The sequence below is a fragment of the Pteronotus mesoamericanus genome, unplaced genomic scaffold, assembly GCF_021234165.1.
Source record: "Pteronotus mesoamericanus isolate MK-2021 breed Mesoamerican mustached bat unplaced genomic scaffold, CSHL_Meso_final contig_263, whole genome shotgun sequence".
Lineage (NCBI taxonomy): Eukaryota > Metazoa > Chordata > Mammalia > Chiroptera > Mormoopidae > Pteronotus > Pteronotus mesoamericanus.
This window is the reverse complement of record NW_026555112.1, coordinates 689259-709641: the sequence shown is the minus strand read 5'-3', so window position 1 is coordinate 709641 and position 20383 is coordinate 689259. Positions and strand designations below refer to the sequence as shown.

General features: G+C 55.1%; 1 protein-coding gene across 1 annotated transcript; it reads left to right on the top strand.

Annotated features, from left to right (window-relative positions):
- Window positions 1-212: 212 nt before the first annotated feature.
- NCF4 (neutrophil cytosolic factor 4) lies at window positions 213-18250 on the top strand. Its single transcript, XM_054574430.1, has 10 exons — window positions 213-349; window positions 7429-7513; window positions 7859-8012; window positions 9950-10020; window positions 12512-12639; window positions 13348-13405; window positions 14082-14180; window positions 16384-16514; window positions 16779-16844; window positions 18030-18250. The coding sequence occupies exons 1-10, from the start codon at window positions 318-320 to the stop codon at window positions 18223-18225; spliced, it is 1020 nt and encodes a 339-aa protein (XP_054430405.1). The 5' UTR covers window positions 213-317; the 3' UTR covers window positions 18226-18250.
- The last annotated feature ends 2133 nt before the right edge of the window (window positions 18251-20383 follow it).

Genomic DNA, 20383 nt, shown 5'->3' with positions numbered 1-20383 from the left:
TGAGGGCTGGCCCCAAAAACTGGCACTGAGGAAGTCCCCAAAGCTCCCAGGCCAGGGGGCTTCTGAGGGTGTGTATTTCCCCAATTGCAGCACTGCTGGGAGATGGAGAAGAGGAAGTGCGGGCCACTGGCTAGACACAGAGAGCCAGGAGGAGGGGCCTCCTCTAGAGCTGAGAGAAGCAGGGGTGGGGCGTCCCCAAAGGCGGCTCCTGTGGACCCCTAAGACCGCAGCCCAGGCCCAGGGTGGGGCCCGTAATTCGGCCTGGGCCTGGCTGAGTGAGGCCCTCCGTCACTCACTCTCCTGGACCGCCGAGGGCCATGGCCGCGGCCCAGCAGCTGCGGGCTGAGAGGTGAGTGCAGGGCTGCGGCCCTCCCCAGGCGTCCTCACCATTCCCAGCAGGCCTCAGGGGACAGAGGCCCAGTCCTCTTGCAGCCCCTTATTAATATCTAAAGTGGAGAGGCTGGAGTTGAGTCAGAACCCAAATACCCAGAAATGCAGACTCTTGGAACCGTTTTAAGGAAATTAAATTGTGATTCACCTCCCTCCGGCAAAGAAGAAGATGTGAGGCTGAGAGATGGGCACTGACTGTCCCGGGGTCACACACGAGTGGGTGGCAGAGTCTGTATGGAAACTCAAGTGACCGCTCTCCCAGGCTGGGCTCACTGTTTCACATTGTGGTCAATAATGGCTTTCCAGATTCTGTTCAAACAAAATACAGAACCTGGCTTGTTTCTCTTCTTTATCCAGAGCTTGGCTCAAATGTCACCTCTTCCAGGAAGCCTTCCCTGACTGCCCCTCACTGTTCTCTGACCCCCTGCCCTATTTCTTTTTTTCTGTACAGTCCTTATATTACTGTAATAATCTTCTAGATTCATTTATTTGTTTTCTTTATTGCTGGCTCCTCTGTTAGGAAAAAGTTTGATGAGGGTACCATATTTGCCTCTTTTTGATCCCTGTTGTATCCCTAGGCTGTAGAAGAAGGCTGGTATAGACTAAGTGCTCAGTAAATGCTGCTGAATGAATCAATGAGTGGATCTTTGAGTAGGAAAATGTCCTCAGACCCTTCTCGTCCAACCCTGTCATTGTACAGATGAGAGCACGGAGGCCCAAGGAGAATAGGGCGCTTCCCTGGGGCACAGGGAAGGAGCGGCAAGGCCAGTGCGCAGAGCACAGCCCTGCGGGGGCTTAGGCTCGCCTCTGGCAGCACTTCTGCACGCTCCCTCTGTCGCCAGGCCTATGCTCCAAGAGTCGGGGGTCCTGGGGACTCGGGGCTTGGCGCCTGACTTCCAGCGTTGGGATGGAGCAGGGGACATCAAAAACGAGTATGCCAACTGTGAGGAGGTGACGCAGAAGGTCACTGGAGATGGGTCAGGCTGGTTTGGACCGAAGTGGACAGCCAAGGGCCCGTGGTGGAACCGGGAGGGAGATGGGAGCTGGCGTGGGGTTTCCAAAGTGTGGACGGCAGGAGGAAGGCCGTCTGCGTGTGTGTGGAGGGAGGGGCGGGAGAAGTCAGTGCTCGATGGCCTCTGCAAGTGACAGAAGCTGGGGCCAGGGAGCTGGGTGAGGTCATCCCACCAGATTCCAGCTGGGCCTGACACACATCCGAACTTGCAGGAAACAGCTGCTGCGGGAGGCTTGCGGCGCTTCCCATTTCTCGGGGTGTGTGGCTCAGGGAGATGACTCCAAGAGCTGGCCAGGCGCCTGTGTGTCGCGCCTGTGTGTCCCGCCTGCTCCTTTCACCCCTCCAGCCCTTCAGGGCCCCCCCACTGGCAGGTCCTGGGGTCATGGGCCTCCCGGCCCCTCGGAGGCCTTATTTGAAAGCAGGCCCTACGTGCGTTCTGCTTGAGGCCAAAGCAGAGGATCCAGTGGGCGGGAGACAGAGTCCCGCAGCAGGACTCTCTAAGACCCGAGCGATCGGAGGTTGGAAAGGACTACTCAGGGGTGGCGAGTTGAGTTCCAACAAACAAGTTTTAAGCACCTACTATGTGCAGGAACCACAAAACCTGAACTCGCTGCCGCCTAAGGATCTTTCTAACCTCTAACCTCCAACCTCACCTGTCCAGGCTCCCAAGTGGACTTGGCATGAACAACATGAGTGTGTGTGAACCCTGAGCACCCTGGCCCGAGGCAGCCCCGAGTTCACTTCCTCTCTGGGGGCGCTGGCTAAGTCTCCAGGGCAATGGCTATTCTAAGGGGCCATCCTGTGGGCCATCGCACCCTGCCCACGCAGCACGCAGCCAGACCACTGCCACGCTTCCCACCAGAGGACGTGCTAAAACACAGATACAGGCAATGGCCCTTGTTGAGCACCTACTATGCACCCAGTGCAGTTCTGGGTGCTGGGGATGCAGCATGGGCAGGGTCCCTGCTCTTTTGGGAGTCCTTGGGCTGTGCTTGTGGTAGTGGGACCTCCTGACCCTCCTGGGAGGTACGTGTGTCTGTGGTCCCCATTTTGTAGAAGGGAGAGGAGCCAGAGCGCAGAGAGGAGTCTCCCCCAGGTCCCTGCTGGCAACTGCAGAGCTGGGGAGTCGAGTCTTCCTCTTCTACCTGCACCTTCTTGCTCTGGTGCCCGCAGGTCCCCCTTCTTCACCCCCAGCACCCCAGCGCGAGGCGCAACGGTCCTTCGTGAGTGGGTGGGCCCTGCCGGCCTCACTAGCTTCCTCTCGCATTCCTTTCTCCCTCTAGCTCTGTGCTCAGATGCACTCAGACAACCCTCTTTCCCCCGGGTGCAGATCCTTGACCTTGCTCCCTCTTGCAGGGCGAGGGCCTTTGGCACTCCATGTTTCTCTTGCCTGCCGTCCTATGGCCAGCTCCTCTGTTTTTCCCTGACGCTGCTTCCTCTGGGAAGCCCTCCTTGACCACCTTCAGCCTGAGCAAGCCCGGCCCTCATCCTTGCACAGCACCGCTGCTTTTCTCTCTGATGAACGTAACCCCCATCCCAGAAGCATCCCAGTCTGCTTGCCAAGCTCTCTCGCCCGCTGCACACAGAGTCTCTGAGGGACTAGACTAATGGTCAGGCCCCTGCAGCAACTCAAAACACTTGTGCTTCTCCTGTACAGCGTCCATGCCCATCAAAATTATGCCAGCATTTATTTAGTGACCGACTTCTCCACTCGGCCATGAGACGCGGGCAGGCAGAGGCTGCATCCTCACGTGCTCAGAACAGTCTGAGCTACAGCAGGTGCTTGCCAGGGTTTGCTGTTATTATTACTTCAGATGGGGAAACAGGCTGGGAAGGGCTGGGATTTATCTAAGTTCATGCTTCAAACTAAGGTCAGCTCAGCCTCTGGGTATACTTGGGCAAGAGCATTAACCTCTCCGCGCCTCAGTGAGCTCTCAGGAAATAGTTAGCCTGCCCATTACTGCTGCTGTTACCCAACCTGCCCCATTCCCTGCTCAAGGCCCTGGTGCCCCTCTGGTTCTTTCCTGTCCCACCTGCGTCCTACTGCAGATGAAATACCCATGAAATGCACAGCCTCGGGGGAGAATGTGGAGGAGGAAGCCTCTCCCCAGGGTGTTAGCATAAGGGCATATGTGGAAAGTGAGTGGGGAGGTTGGGAGGTTGGTTGCCAGTGGCCACCAAGTCACTCTGGGTGTGGTGGGGATTTCCTGTCCGCCCTCTGCCACCCTGAGTCACCTCCCGACGGCAGTCTCCGGGGTCCTGCCTGCGATCCCTAGCAGCCCACCTCACGCAGGGAACAGACTTCGCAGCCAGTACCCCCTGAGGTCCGGCGTGGCTCTGAGGCTCGGCCGTGGCCGCCCCTGTTCCCCGGCTCCCGCCCGTTTCCCAATGGCTGCAGTAGTGGGGCCATAACTGCTTCTAGTTTCCTTGTGTGCCCACAAGTGGCTAGACCCGGTGGCCTCTTCCATTTCCTTCCCTGACTGAGTTCCCTTCCCCTGCCTGCTTTTCTCAGTCCCTTCCTCCATTACTGCTCTTCTCTGGGGGTCCTAACCACGGTCACAGGCAGGTGGTTCTTACCTCTCCCACTGCCGCGGAGAGGCCCCCAACCCTGCTCCAGGGCCACACGCCAGCTCTTGCCGGACCTCGACCCGGGTGCCCAAGAGGCCTCCCAAGTTGGCATGCGGGCACCTGAGTCCGTCAGCTCTGCTGCCCTCCCACGCATCCTAGTCAGAATATGGGTGACCGGTGGATGTCGCTCTGGACATTGTCATTTCTTTCACCTCCACATCCAAACAGTCCCTGAACCCTGCTCTGGTTGTAACACAGGGATGACTGGCAAATTGGCAGTGTGTCCCCTAAAGATGCACAAGGCCGCGGGGAACAGAGGGACGGATATTAGCGTCGACAGACAGGGTCCTATTTTTTAACATAACGAGAAGTCCAGGGTTCACAGCTGGTTCTGCAGCTCAGTGACATCAGCACCAACGTCCCAGAGACGCCTTTGGTCTTCCTCATGCTTTTGCCTCATGGAGGCCATGTGGCTGCTGCAGGCCCAGATGTCACGCTTGCTTTCAAGGCAGAAGGGAAAAGGGAAGAGACCGTGCTGGCTTTATCTACCTCCTTGGATCAGGGATGCGAACCCTCTCCAACGTGCTCTGCGGCCTGGGGGCCCCCGGGTCTGCGGGAGTGCGGGAGTGCGGGAATGCAGCGAGGAGGAGCGGCCGCCAGCCTGGGGCTCTAGGCAGGCGGTCACCTCAGCGGGACGGAGTCTATGCAGACAGTTTCTGCCCCCTGATGTCACCACCAAGCTGGCTGCCTGGCATGGCTAGGCCATGATGTCCGGCCTGGGTTCCGCGCCGTTGGGGCGCAGGTGTGGTGGGAGCCTGCGGGGCCTGTGCTGCCTGCCCGCCTCGAGTCCGAGTCTGCGCCCCGGGCCAGGGGTGGCCAGTGAGCATGGTGGAGAAGTACCTTCCCGAGCTGCTGGCTGGTGAGGAAGGACTCCCAGGATTCCCCCTTTGCACATGCTCTGCAGCTGGTAAACGAAGATATAGAAAAAATTCAAAAAGGAGAAGGAAAGGATGAAGAAAAGGACATCGACCTGGTGATTAACAAGAACATGAAGCGGGGACAGAAAGTGTTAATTCCTATAAAACGGGTCCCCAAGTTCAACTTTGTGGGGAAACTTTTGGGTCCATGTAACAATTCACTCTGAGTTTAGAGAAGAAGAGTTTATGAGAAGAAACCATGACCGTCTGTCCTTGGAAAAGGTTCCATGAGGGACAAGGCAAAGGAAGAAGAGCTGAGGAAAAGTGGGGAAAAGCAAAGGACCCCCACTTCAGCAACAGCTCCAAGTTCTCACTGAAGTTTGCGCCCCGCCTGCAGCAGCCTGTGCCGTGATGGGACCTGCGTGATGCTGATGATGGAATCAGGCAAGTGCAGCTCCAGGAGTGAACATATTTGAATGGCGGCTCAGAAAACGCAGATTTGCCAGCTGTTCACATCCATCTTGTATACAAGAGGTGTGTGCCAACCCCAGCGAAAACCCGGAGAAGGGGAGAGCTCCCCGCTGGCGGGTTGGAGCTGGCGCGCCATGGGGGCCGCCAGCTTCCTGTCCCCCACCAGGGCCCGCAAGTTGGGGAAGAGGACTTCCCACTCCCAGGGCAAGATTCCCCCGAGCTGGGTACAGACCTCCACCGCCACCCCCAACCCAAGAGACCTGCGGAGATTATGGTGCTGATGTTGGATATGCCCACGCTGACGGTGACCAGAGTTATGAATCCTGTAATAGCTACAGCCCTGCAGCTCAGGGGGCACTGATTTCTATGATTATGGACGTGGACTCTGTGATCAGACATCCAGTTCCTACGGGCAGAGGAGTGGGCTGACGCAAGGCACTAGGCGCTGTCAGCCAGGGCTGCGAAGGGCGTCGTCAGCGACCAGCCACACGGCCTCTGCCCACTGTACTGTCCAAGGCTGTGCAATGGCCAGTCCCCACCGGTCCTGTGCTCCTATACCGTTCAAAGCGTTTTCTCCTATGGACACTCCCTTTTCAAATAAGTCAAAATGCTTAAAATCTGAAAGGATGGAACTTAAAACTACTCTGTGGACACATCCACCTGGGCGGAAAGATAAAACAAAAAAAAGAGGTAAAATTGTGTTATTTCCAGTCTGTTTATGAAAATATAGGTTATTAAAAGAGAAAAAATAATTTGGATTAACTAGAGTTAAACAAAAACTAGGTTTACGAAATATGTTAATTCATCCTCTCACTTAAGCCTCACCTTTCATTTTAAAGGTTTCCATAGAATTTGGTTATTTTATCTCCCAATCACATTAGCTCTTTTTTTCCCTCATGCCAACATGCATAAAAACGGAAGCCAATTACAAGTGCAAATAATGAGGTGTTCTTTTGAAACTCATCTTGAAATGTTCTGCAGCATTAAGCAGTTTCCTCTTGCTTGATACTAGATAAACTTTTGAAAGGAAAAAGAAACAAACACTCTTTGAGAGTCCCCTGTACAGGTTCCTACTAAGGTCTCCTTGGCCAAACCGGTCACGTGGCTGCTCTTAGCTGCAAGAGAAGCTGGGAGACAGCAGCAGGGTCTTTCTGTTTGGCTCAGCCCAATCATGCCCTGTCACCTTGGAGATAGCTAGGTACAGTGCCATCCTGAACGAAATCGCAGCCTGATTAGCAGGAAGAAAAGGGACATGGCAAATGAAACAGCGTCTGCCAAGAGTGATATCCCCTGTTTCTGTCCTTTCCTCCTGACCCCCTTCTCTGTCACATCGTCTCTCAGTCGCAGCACTTCAGAGCCTCCCGATGGTGCTCTGTCTCCTCAAGGTTCTGCCCTCTGTTCCCCCCTACACAGCTGCCTGGGGCGGCCTCCTAGGACTGGGATCGCATTGCGTTTTTGCCCTCTTCCAAAGCCTTGCGTGGCTCCCTGTTGCCTATAGAACTTCCTTAGCTCCACGCCGGAGACCTTCCTCCGCCTGGCCTCATCTGCCTGCTCCGTCTCTGATCACATCTGGCCACTCCTCAGGCGTCAGAACCTTAGCATACGCTGTTCCCTCTGCCCGGAAGGCTCTCTCCTCTCGTGTCCTACCTAATGGATTCCAGGTCTTCCTAGTCCTGGCGCGAATGTCACCTTCTCTGTCACATTTCGCCATCCTGGGCATAAGCAGGCATTCTCTCAGTGGGGCAGGTGTTGACTTTGTTCACCGCTGTGACCCAGGGCCAAGAACAGGGTCTGATGCAGAGGAGGTGCTCGCAGCACTGGTCCTGGATGGATGATGCGGTTGCAAGCGATCTGTTAGGTTATAACGCGGCTGTTGCCAGATGGCCCCGCCTCCAGATGCCTTCACTCTGAGATCCGGCCTGTGTGCTGTTGGCCTGGCCTGGGCAGAGGTGCGGAATGAGGAATGCCAGACATGCCCTGGGCTCACTCTGCCCACTGCCTCAAACCCAGTGGGCCCACCGAACAGATCAGGGTGATAACCAGAGTTTCTTTGTCTCCCGCCTCCGTCAGCGACTTTGCACAGCTTCCTGATGATGTTGCCATCTCAGCCAACATCGCGGACATCGAGGAGAAGAGGGGCTTCACCAGCCATTTTGTAAGAGAGCCCCCTGGACCTTGCCCCTCTGATCTCTGTCCTTTCAACTCTCCCATCTCTTAACTTCCACGCAGAGGTTCTCTGCCAGGCAATTTGGCCCTTCAGGGGGCAGCTGGCAGCAAGTACCTTCAGGCATTTTTGGTTATGACCACTTGGGGCAGGAGTGCTCCAGGCACCCAGGGGGCGGAGGCCCGGGATGCTGCCTGCCGCGCCGCAGTGGCCAGCACAGCCCCCAACAAAGACTGTCACACGGAGGCGGAGAAACCCCGTTTAACCCCGGGCCCCCGGAACCTCCCCGCCTTCTGCACCTGGCCTCTGAGGTGCTACCTCTGGCCTCTGTCCTAGGTTTTTGTCATCGAGGTGAAGACAAAAGGGGGGTCCAAGTACCTCATCTACCGCCGCTACCGCCAGTTCTACGCCCTGCAGAGCAAGCTGGAGGAGCGATACGGGCCGGAGAGCAAGAGCAGCCCCCTCACCTGCAGCCTGCCCACCCTCCCCGGTAGGCCAGCTGGTCCCGGTCCTGCTGCGGGCAGAGCTGGGTCCCTAGTGTGGGACAGAACTCTCCATCGGCTCTCCTGCCAGCTCTGCTGACGGGGTGCGGCTGGTCTGTGTCAGCCCGTGTGAAAGGCGCTCACTGAATCCATGTCCCCCCTCCCAGCCGTCACGGGCTGCCTTCTCAGGCCTTGTAGCCCTTCACTTCCTGTGCTCCGATGACCTTTACAGCTTCCGCCATCCACCAGCAACCATGGCCATGCTGTGGAGCACGGCCTTCCCCTGTCCAGTCAGGCCTTCTGTGTCTTCCCAGTTAAACACAGACTCACCTTCCAGCCCTCCCTCGGGCCCCTCCATGCGAACTGCCCTCTACCTGTGCAGTCCTGGCCCCCACTGGATCCATGGATCTCCCCTGCTTCCCTGCTCTGCTGAGAGCCTGTGGGCATCACAGCGGTGCTTGCAGATGGCCCCTGCTCCCCTTGCCCCTGGCCTTCCTCCCCAGCTCACACCTAATGCGTACCTTGGACACGCCCGAACCTCCTACCCCTCAGTCCTGCCCACTTGAGCTTTGCCCACATGGGCCCCACGGTACCCTCTGGGCGCGCAAGCTACATGCAAGCGTCTGTCCCTCAGAGAGAGAGCCTTTGCTGCTCTTCCCTTCTTCCAGCTCAAACCCCACCTCTATGAGCGCTTACTTTCTCTGTCTCAGCCAACACCCACGGTTCCTCCTCATGCAGCTCCGGGAGGAGCTGAGGCCGGCCCCCAGTGGCCCCTGGCTCTCCTTGTCCGCCGTCCGAGCTGGATTTGCCTGCACCTGTGGTGTGACCCTCTCTGGGCTGCAGAGGAAGCAGGGTCTCCCCCGCTCTCATCTGACCCTTCCTCCCTTTGGGGGTCCCCCTGACAGCTTGTCCTGTGTGCTCCGTGTATGTGCACTTTTCCCTTTGCATCTCGGCTCTGCCAGGTTTCTGCACAGGCTCTGTCCTCTTGCATCTCCAAGTGGACATAGGCCGTGAGTCAGTGTCCTTGCAACAAGCCTCCTTGAGCCCCGAGAGCCCTCGAAGGTCTTCTTTTCTTCCTTTTACAATAAATCTTTGCTCGCTCTCTCCCCTTCTCCTCTCCCATCTGCCCCCCCACCCCGACCCACCACCTTGGTTTCAGCTCCTCCTGTTCCCCTGAGTCCCCCGCAGGATGGTGGCCCGTGACCTGGTAATGCTGCAATGGACATAGCTCAGGCTGCGACTTTGTTGTCCTGCCTCCTCTTCCAGGAAGCTCTCTCCAACCTTCTGTGACGCCAGCATCTGCCAGTCCCCCTTCTGCTTCACTGATGGTTCCTCCAACGTCTCCTTATAGACCCACAGCTCCTTTCTGGGGTGGGGGGAGGGGGTCCCTCTCTGGGGAGGCAGTCCCTCAGGGGACCCACCTGAGGCTCCTGGCGGGGTCATTTGTCTCTGGTCAGCCAGCGTCTGTTCCCCTCACTCCTCCTTGCAATGCTCTCTCTTGCTTTTGAAGAATGATTCCTTCATCCGCTCAACAAACATTTGTTGATTTGGATTCTGTACCCATGGTTCTTTATCTTGGCCGCATATTGGAAGTCATTTGAGATTTTAAAATATCTAGTGCCCAAGGCCCACCCCCAGCAATTCTGATTCAATTGCTCTGGAGTGAGTCCAACACAATGAGGTGTTGGGGCACAGCTGTGAGCAAGGCGAAGCTCCTGCTCTCTTGGAGCTACGAATCCTGTATGTGTGTGTGTGCGCATGGTGAGAGGGGCAGTTAAGCAACACATAAACGATTAAAACAAGAAAAGCAACAGCAGGCAATACTGCATCTCAGAGAATGCAAGTTGGGTGGCGGGATGGTACGGAGTGGTCAGGTCCGCGCCGCGGAAAGGTGAGGGGGAAGAGCCCGGCCCAGTGGGGAGGACATCTCTTTGCTTCTCCTCAGCCAAAGTCTACATGGGTGTGAAACAGGAGATCGCTGAGATGCGGATACCGGCCCTCAACGCTTACATGAAGGTAACCGCGGGCCCATGCCGCCCTGGCGCCTGGGAGGACACGGGGTGTCGGGGAGGGGGGTGGGCGCGCAGCCCAGGGACCATCCCTGAGCATAGCTTTGGGACCTGGGGCTGGTTCTCCGGCTCTGACGGACCGCACCTTCAACTGTTAAAGGCCTGGCCTGGGGGGAGAAGCAGGAAGTGTCCTCAGCCTTCCAGGCATAGGGTGGAGAGGGGCGCAGGAGCAATGGGGAAGGTGCAAGGAGCCACACCTTGAATCGACAGACATAACATCTGTGCCACGCATCTGACACAGAGGCGAATGGGGTCTGGTGCCTGCCTCCAAGGCACCCGCTGCCCAGAGGAATATTCAGGTGGGTCAAGAAATCACAAAGAGACTCAGCCTATACAACGGGGGCACGATGGACCAGGGCCCCAGCTCTGTCACACAGCACCTTCCTGCGAACCTCTTATCAGGGCACAGGCTGGATATTAGTTTCATTCATGGGTCTTGGTTTGGTGTCCTTCTTTGTTCCCCAGCCTATAAGTTGTCTGCATCCCTAGGAGGTGGGGGAGACTGAGGAAGGAGCGTCTTAAAGGAAGAGGCCAGGTTTGTCAGGAAAGGCCTTTCATCCAAACGAGCTAGTCCAGAGAGGGACAATGTTCCTCATGTGGTAGTGAGCACCCCGTCATTAGAGGCATACAAGCCATGGCTTGCTGGCAACTCCAAGAAAGTGGATAAGGAAGCCCTCCTCTTAGTCCAGAGGCATGTTCACCATCCTCTCCGCTCTCACGACTGAAGAGCACTGAGCTAAACGTCTCTTAGTCTGTGCTCCGACGTTGACTGTCTTGGTGATTTGGGGTGATATACCCGCCCTCTCTGGGCCTTGGTTTTCTCTCTTATGAAACAGGGCAGTGCATCCAGTTCTCCAGTCTCATAGGAGTGGCATTGGAATCCATGGAGAAAAGGATATGAAAGTGCTTTGGAAACTGGGAACCTAGTGAGCCTGGTTCCCTGCACCCACTGGTCTCCCCTCTGCCCTGAGGAAGAATATAGGTCACGTGATAATGACAATGGCCTGGAACTATGTGGAACACTTTGGCAACAGGGAGGCTCTTGGTGTGCACTTGACAGATTAACGAATGGGCTTATTGATTGATAATTCCCTTAATAACATGTGCGTTAGATACTATTATCCCTATTTTAAAATGGGAAAAGGAGGCACCGAGAGGTAGTGTCACTCACTCAGTGTCACAGAGCAGTTAGGGAGGAGGGATGGGATTCGAACTCACATCTCTGAGACCCTAGGGTTGTGCTCTTACCCACTGTGTTGTGTAGTAACAAAAGTAACAGCCGCAATGGTAATATCTGCCTTGGTCACTTGCTAGATGCCCAGTGCTGTCCTAGGCGTTGTGCACGCACTCATTTGTTTACTCCTCACACAGTCCCCCCAGGGGATACCATTATCATCCCCATTTATTAATGAGCATATGGAGGCCCAGGGTCACCCAGCTGGTGAGTGGCAGGGCTGGAACTCGAGCCGGCGAGGGGGGAGGGACAGCCTGGCTCAGCGTCTGTGCCCTTACACCCAGGCCTGGGCTGCCTCCCAGCCCCCCACCAACCACGGCGGTGTCTTTCCCAGGCCCTGCACCCCCACAGCCTCCCGGGTGGGGCTCCCGCCTCCTCCCATCTTGCTGCCCCCATGGGGTTCCCTGAGGAGGTCTGCGGGGCCCGGTAGGACTTCAGCACACAGAGCTGCAAGCGCAGGGCCCTGGGGGCCTGCGCAGCGTGTGGCTGAGGATGGGGGCAGCGCGGGGGGGGGGGCATCGTGGGTCCCTCCCAGGTTTTGGGTCCTCACGCCTCTTTTGGGTCTCTGCACTGTGGTGGTGTAGCCAGCCTGGGGTCAAGCGAGAGACCTGACCCACCATGTCCTAGCCCTGCCAAGCCTCAGTGTCCCCAGTGGTGATATGAAATAAAGTATTTAGGCCAGGATATCACCAGACGTTGTTCATTTGGGTTGTCTGGGGGGCTCCTCCCCCATTATTGTGTCATTCAGAGCTAAGGGAGGGGCCTTGGTGGCAAGCGGCCCTGGGTGCCCCAACTTTGTCACTTGCTAGGCTGCGTGGCCTCGGGCAGGTCCCTTCACCTTTGTGACCCTGACTCCCAGGTCACCAGGAGATAGAGTAGAAGTGACCCGGTGTGGCACTCAGGGCAGTGCCCAGGCAGTCACCACCGAGTCACGTTACCTGGCGTCCCCTTTAGTGCCGCGTCACGTCGGGAGGCCTTTTGGTCTTTCCCAGATGAACTCTCCGCAAGGCCGTTGGCCGCCTGCTGGCCTGGGATGCAGGAGCGGAGCTGGGCAGATGTTGCCTCGGCCTATTGAAACTGTTAAAATAGACCTTGTTTCTGTTCCCAGGGGTTCAGGCTGGGGTCGAGGGATGCAGCGGCTGGGCTGGGAGTCCAGGCCTTCCTGCTGACCACCCACCGCGTCCCGCCCTCTCCCCAAACGCAGGGCCTCCTCAGCCTGCCCATCTGGGTGCTGATGGACGAAGACGTGCGGATCTTCTTCTACCAGTCGCCCTATGACGCAGAGCAGGTGCCCCAGGCTCTCCGCCGGCTCCGCCCGCGCACCCGGAAAGTGTGAGTGACGGGCCCCGGCAGCCCCAGGGGACACTTCCTCCCAACCAGGTGCTCGAGCTCCCCCTTTTCCCAGGAGGAAGGGAAGGAGTAGAGACTGGTTTTATCCCATAGGAAATAATCACTGAAAATCCAAGCCACTGAAACCGTGCTGGGTTTCCAGAGGCGAGCTTGGTGCTGCAGAGTCCGGGGACCGTGCCCCTGAGCCCTGACCTCCCCGTCTGCTCCTCCCTCCTCCCTCCAGCCAGTGCCTCTGGGGGCCCAGCTGTCTCCTCTGTGCACCCAGGCAGGAATTCAGCCCCGCCGCTCGGCAGCCCTGGGCCTGGGTGGGGCAGGGCACGTCCCGCTCCAAGCCTGTGTCCCCCGCTGAAAAGTTCGGATAACCATACGACTTCAGAGGTTGGGGTATAGAGAGTAGAAGAAAGGACAAATGTGAAGTGTCTGGCGGGTTAGGGCACTGCGTGGATGTCCCCACCCCCTCCTTTCTCAGCTTCTCCTTGGTGACCCACCAAAGGGGGCATGATCTCTCCTCCTGGGGCCACGAGAACCAAGGTGGGCGGGTGGGTCGGGGCGAGTGTGGTGCCCACAGGAGCAACTGTACCTGCATTTTTAACATCCTCCCTCTCCTGCCCTTCCGGCCTCTGGCTCAGAAGCAGAGAGTTGGGCCTGAGAGAACCAGGCAGGCTGACAGCCCCTCCTTTCTCTCCACAGCAAGAACGAGTCCCCACAAAATCCCGCCTTAGACCGCCTGGAAGCTCCGAGAGCAGAGGTACCTGCAGGCCTGCCCTGCCCCCTCACTGCCAGCAGCTCCACCCGCAGCCACTGAGACCCCACCCCCCACTACTGAGCGTTGGCTGGGGTCTAGGACGGGGCTGGGTGCTGCCGCAGGAAGGGCCACAGCCTCAGCCTTGGACACCGAGGGCCCCAGCGCAGCTGAGAGGAGGGGACGTGTTGAGCACACAGGCAGAAGGGAATGTGTCCACCCACAGCCCATTCAGTGAGCTTTCCCGGGCCCCCTCTGGGCCAGCCCTGCTGGGGGATGAACACCTTGGAGGTGACTCAGACGAGGCGCAGGCCTCTAGGAGCTCACGACTCCCTGAGGACACACATATAGAAACGTGTGTTTCAGAGCCAGTGTGGTCAGCGGCTGGGGGTTATGGGAGCACTGGCGTCCGCACAGACCTGGGGGGCCAGGGAAGGTGCTGGGCCGGGGAGATGGGCTCCTTCCCTCCCATGTGCATCACAGCTGTGGAAGGAGCACCCACTCTGGAGTTAGGGAGACCTGGTTCTAGCCCCGGCTCCTCCGGGGAACTGGTAGAGTAGCCTCAGACAAGTCACTCATTCTTCCTGAGCCTCAGTTTTCTCACCTGTTACCAAAGTAAGCACTTCAGGAGGAACGCAGTGGGTGTTTCTTTCCTCCTGCCTATGGCCGCTCTTCTCTCCAGGCCCTGTTTGACTTCACTGGGAACAGCAAACTGGAGCTGAATTTCAAAACCGGAGATGTGATCTTCCTCCTCAGTCGGGTCAACAAAGACTGGCTGGAGGTGAGTTTCGAGGTGCGGGTGGAGGTGAGGATGGAGGTGAGGTTAGGAGTGATGAAAGTGAGGGTGGAGCTAAGGTTAGGGGTGAGGATGGAGGTGAGGTCGGAGGTAAGGTCAGAGGTGAGGGTGGAGGTGAGGATAGAGGGAAGGATGGAGGTGAGAGTAGAGATGAGGGTGCAGGTGAAGGTAGAGGCAAGAGCGGAGGTGAGGGCTGAGGGAAGAGTGGAAGAGAGATCTCTTTGGGTCTGGTGAGGGGATCAGAGAATGAAGAAGGGCAAGGAAGACCCCAGGGAAGAGATGGAGTCTGAAGGTAGTTCTGGAGTCTGGCAGGGGGTGGGGAGAGCCTGAGGGAATGTAGACACTGGGGAGACCAGCGTGTGGTTGGTTGGAAGGTTCTGGAGCCTACACTTGCCTTTAATTCTGTCTGACCCTAAGAAACGGTTGCTTTAGGCAAGTTTAATTTCTTGGTCTGTCACAAGGTCTCTCAGCCGTGGCACTATTGACGCTATTGGGGCCAGATGGTTCTTTGTTGTGGGGCTGTCCTGTACATTGTAGGAACTTCAGCAACATCTTCGGTCTCTACCCACTAGATGCCAGTCGCCCTCCTTCAGTGGCAGCAGCCAATATGTCTCTGGACATGCGGCCCCGGGAGGCGGCTGAGAGGCGCTGCTCTGTGACCTAGGGCGATAATATCACTGACGTTGCAGGCATCAGGGGAGAAACAATGCAGGGCTTGAGCTCTGGAGTCCGCCTGTCGGGTGTCACATCCTCGTTCTGTTTTTAACTAGTGTTGCGACCTTGGCAAACTTGCTCAATCCGTGGTTTCCTTTTCTGTAAATAGAGGCAATGCCAGCAGTTTCCTCACGGGGTTCCTGGAAGAGAGAAACGAGGTGTAGCTGCTCAGGGCCTGGCCCGCAGCCGGCCTGGGTGCGTGGCCTCTGGCCAGTGCCAGGGCTGTTGGGAGAGTGAAATAGACTCTGGAGCCAGGGCCGGTCACGGTCATTGTTCTGTCCCCGCACCCAGCAAGTGTGGCTCATATAAGGGTTCCCAGGGGTTCGGTGAGTGGAGGTAGGAGGTCACAAGGTGGGAGGTGCTGGCGCAGTGCCAGACTTCTGTGTTAAGTCCTGTTGTTCTTAAATGAGATTCCTTTCTCTCAGGGCTGCTGGGTGGCAGTGTCTGAAGGAAGCTGTGGGATAGGTCCCAAAGGGAACATCGAGGGCTGGGGAGGGTCCCCGGCCCCCAGGCCTGGAGAGGGTCCCCAGCCCCCAGGCCTGGAGAGGAACGAGAACCATCCGTCTCGCCGATATGGCAATTTTGATTTTACCCCTGTCCTGGAACTCTGTGATAGGTGTTCATCGGCTCTGAGGGCTTCCGCAGAGGTATCGCCGGGTCATTCTCCAGGAACAGGAAATGTTTGTTGCCTTCCTGTTTTCTGGAAAGTTCTTTGTGTTCGTGTGCTGACCAGCTTCTGGCCTCAGGTGGAGGGGAGAATCAGGGGAGGCACAAGGAGACTACTTTGAGCTTCAGCTTATATGTCTGTCAAATGGGGCATAAACAATGTCTTCCCTAGGGCCGCGAAGACTAAGAGAATGTGTGCAAAGCGCAGGCTGCGGTTGGGTCTTGGCCTAAAGTTTAGGCGAGAGGCCTGGGCAGCAGAGGGAGATTTCCGGCCGTTTCGTCTGAAGCGGGTGCTCGGTGGTATCTGTGGAATGAATGTATGAGTGGGAACCACGCCCCGTCTCCCTCCCTGGTTCTGTTTTCCACCTTAACGCCCACCGCCATCTGACACCACGAAGTTCACCTATTTACCTGCACATTGTCACTTCCTCTTAGAGTAGAAGTTCCATGAGAGAAGGCATGGACTTTTATCTACTTTGAGTGCCCAGGGCCAGCTGGTGCTCAAGAATCTTTGAAGGAATGAGTGAGGGAGGGAGGGAGGGAGGGAGGGAGGGAGGGAATGAATGAATGAAGGATGATAGCAGACGTTCCGATAAATTCAGATCTCCACCTGTTCTAAAACGGAGCTCTTCCTGGGGTGTACAGCGTGGTGACCTCAGTCACTTCTCCTCCTCCCTCTACATAAGGGAGCCCAAACCTCGCCTGCCTTTCCCAGCCGCGGTGAAGGAACGGGGGTCCCGGGCTGTGGCACTCCTGCCGCTCCTGACACTCTTCATGCTGACAGTGCAGCCCCTTCTTTCCTCCTCAGGGCACCATCCGGGGAGCCACAGGCATCTTCCCGCTGTCCTTCGTGAAGATCCTCAAGGACTTCCCCGAAGAAGATGACCCCACCAACTGGCTGCGCTGCTATTACTATGAGGACACCATCAGCACCATCAAGTTCGTGGCCTGTGGGCGGGGCCTGTCCACCCTCCTTGCCCACTCCTGCCTCCGTATCATGTTCCGGGCCCTGCGACCCAAATCAAACATTATGTTTCCTCCCTCCCCCCGCGCACACTGAGAGCCTGCCGTGGCCCCCACTGTCCTCCACATAAGCCCTAAGGCCATGACAGGATGTCAAGGTCCATCGTGGCCTGGCCAGGGTCATTCTCATGTGCCCCTCCTGGCCTAATGCCTCCTCACCCGTTCCTGTTGTCCCCTTAGGGACATCGCCGTGGAGGAAGACCTCAGTAGCACTCCGCTCTTCAAGGACCTGCTGCAACTCATGAGGTGAGGGGTTGGGGTGGGAGGGCGGGGGGTGGGGGCGGTGGGTCCCATACCCTGGACGGGCGATCGGAAGGAGAAATGCAAGGCATCACAGTGCTCTCTGCAAGTATCTCGCCTTCTTGTTTCATCCACAGCCCCGCCCCGCCCCACAGAGTGGGTGTCAGCCCCCTCATGTCAGAGATGAGCGGGCGGCTGCGAGGGGGATGGGGCCACACAGTGGGTGAGTGAGGGTGTGCAGCTGAAGCGAAGGTCTCTTTAGGTAAAAACCTTGAATTTGGGTCCTCCACCATCAGGGAACGACCATCTCCCAAGGCCCAAATTGGACAATTCTTTTACAGAAGGGAAATAGCGTCATTACCTTCTTGACTTTAAAAGTAATGTCTGTTCATTATTTTCAAAAATTTCAGAAATCATACAAAGGTATACACCAGTGACATCACCTCATAGCTTTACTTGTCTCATTAGTTGATGTACGCTCAGATATTTTTAGGGCTCACCCCACCCCTCATAAGCATTGCTTTAATTGGCTACGCAGTGTCAGTCTATGGATGCACCTTAGTTAATGCGACCATGCCCTTTTGTTGCCCTTTTAAGTTATCCTCCACTTTTTTACTACCACAAATCATGCTGTGTGACGGATTTGGCGACGTACTCGATTATTTCCTTAGGATGATTTCCTAGAATTGGAATTCTGAGATCATGGTGTTTGTGAATCAATTAAGTTTTTGCCTCATTTTGTCAAATTACCCATAGAAAGTTCAGACTATTTTTCACTTTGACCAGCCAGTAAGAGTGCCCATCGACCTGTACCCGACCTCAGGCTGTCCCATCCTCACAGCTTCATGCAGGTGTCTCGCGGGACTTTATTCTGCTCTACTCTGCACCTGGCAAACCAGCCCTCTTCCCCACAGCATCTGTGTTCAATATTAAGTGTTCGATACACTTATACACAAGACATTTCAGGCTACGCCACTAATATTTAATGTGGGATTCCCTTCCACCTGTGGTATCAGTTTTCCCATCTGTGCAGCAGGAGGTTGGGTCACTCAGATGATAAGGCCCGTGTCAAGCTCTGACTTCTTCTGATATTGAGGTCCGAGCCCTGAAACCCCCTCTGCCCCTCTCCCCACCCCCATGCTTAGGCCTAAGGCTGCTGGGCCTTCCGTTCACCCTGACCTTTCCCACCAGGCGGGAGTTCCAGAGGGAGGACATTGCCCTGAACTACCGGGACGCTGATGGGGACCTGGTTCGGCTGCTCTCAGATGACGATGTGAGGCTCATGGTGAGGCAGGCCCAAGCTCTTCCCTCCCAGAAGCGCCTCTTCCCCTGGAAGCTCCACATCACGCAGAAGGACGACTACAAGGTCTACAACACAGCCCCCTGAGCTGATGGTGTCCTTGGGGCAGTGAGGGGACACTTGAAAAACATTAAACAAAAAAATTAAACAGACCTTGCAACATCTGTTCACACAAATCCGATCGTTGGGCTTCTAACATGTTGCCCTGCCAGATTCATGGAGGCTGCAGCTGCTATAAAACAACTCGACCTTACATAGGACATGCCCTGCAAAGAGCTATGAGCCTCACAAGAAGCAGTGGGGCTCTCCAAGGACCTCCCGCTCTCCCCTCCCTCTGTGATCAGAGCCGGGGCCAGAATCCATTTGGCCCCATTTTGGAATTGTTCTGGAATGCAGAGGCGATGCTTCTGTTAGGATACTGGGCCCTGGGGAGGCCATGAGGTGGGGAAGATGGACCAGGGGCTCTTGTGCCAGGTCAGAGCCTTGGGGGTAAGGGATGAGATGATCCTGGGACAGTGGCAGAAGCAGAAACAGAAAAAGTGCCCTCCTCCCCCGGAGTAAAATGTTCCCAATTTAGGATGATGGGAGACACTCAAACTAGGGTGATGCAAAAGGCTTATTGCCAAAGATCAACAAATTTCTGTGAGAAGAGGCAGTGACAACAAACAATAACTTTAGGAGTCCCAGGGACTATGGATTATTGAACTACATGACTAAAATGTTTAAAGAAATAGAGAACAAAGTCATAACTATGAACAAGCTAATGAAAATGATCAGGGAAATTTACAAAATAAAGATAGAATACACACACACACACACACACACAACCCCCCTACACACACGTGCACGTGCACACACACATAGGTATATGTGTGTATATAAATCTGTTGAAACAGTGAAACAGAAAATTCAGTAGATGGGTTAGATAATATATTATACACAGGTGAAGGAAAAAAACTGGTGCATTGAAAGATAAAACCAAAGACATTACCCAAAACATAACTTAGACAAGTAGTTGGAGAAAATGAAAAGGAAGTTGAGGTATGAACAACATGATGAGAGCTCTTTGAAATCAGAATCTCAGAAAGAGAAATACAGAGAACAAAGAAGAGGCAATATTTAAATAGTTGGCAGATGCAATATTTTAAAGGTAATGAAAACCTTAAATCTCTGGATACGAGAGGCACGCCTGGGAAAGCAGGACAAATAAAAGTGGAGCACAACTGACTACAGCATTTTGAAACTACAAAACACCAAAGCCAAAGAGAAGATCTTAAAAACAGTCAGAAAAAAATGAGATCATTACAAATTAAAAACTATTAGAATGGTAAGCAGATTTATCACCAGCATCTATGGAAGCCAAAGTCAATGTAATTATAGCTTCAAATTTTTGAGCCAAAATAACTTTCGATCAAGAGTTATATACTGAGTAAAATCATCTTGCATTAGTGAAGGTAAAACGAAGACAAGTACAGATAAAAACTGAGAACTTGCCACCAAGATACCTGAACAAAAATGCATCTTTAAAGCACATCTTTCAAGAAGAAGGAATGTGAGTGGTCCTGGAAGAACAGTCTGAGATGCAAGAACAAATGATAAGCAAAAACAATGGTAATGAGCATTACGGTGGATTTGTATTATGGTGACTTAGCCTGGCTGGAAGTAGATTTCCAAGAATTCCCTTTCCTGTTTGGATCCAGATTAGCATGGGTAATCAGAGACATTTTGTAATAGATTTAGAAGGCAAATGTGAGGCAGCAACCAAAGTCTTTTTAGTCCAGGTAAGAGATTCTGTTTCAACTTGTGCACATCGTTGCTTGCTGGTTCGCATTCTGAAACTTCAGAACACAAAAGTCAAAGAGAAGGTCTTCAGAGCATGCAAATCAACTTGGCGTCACCACAAAACAGTAACACTTAGGTTGATGAACAGGCTTCTCAGTAACCTCCTTGATGTCAGGTTTCAGCTCCTGTGGATTCTCCTTCTCCTGGGCCAGGTGTGTGTTTAGCTTCATGACAAAGGGCACCCTCAACTGGAGTCTTGGAGGTGGTGAGAGGCTGACCTGGTTACAATCTGTCCTGTGGTTCCAGCTCATGCCTGCAGGTTCCAGCTTGTCTTTGTTTCTCTCGCTTCCCGTGTACCTGCTCTTTTTGCCTGCCTGCCTTGGCAGATCTGACACAGGTGCAACAGAATCATGTAAATGGTCTAACTGGCCCCCATAATGGAGGAAGATTGAACCCTCAAAGC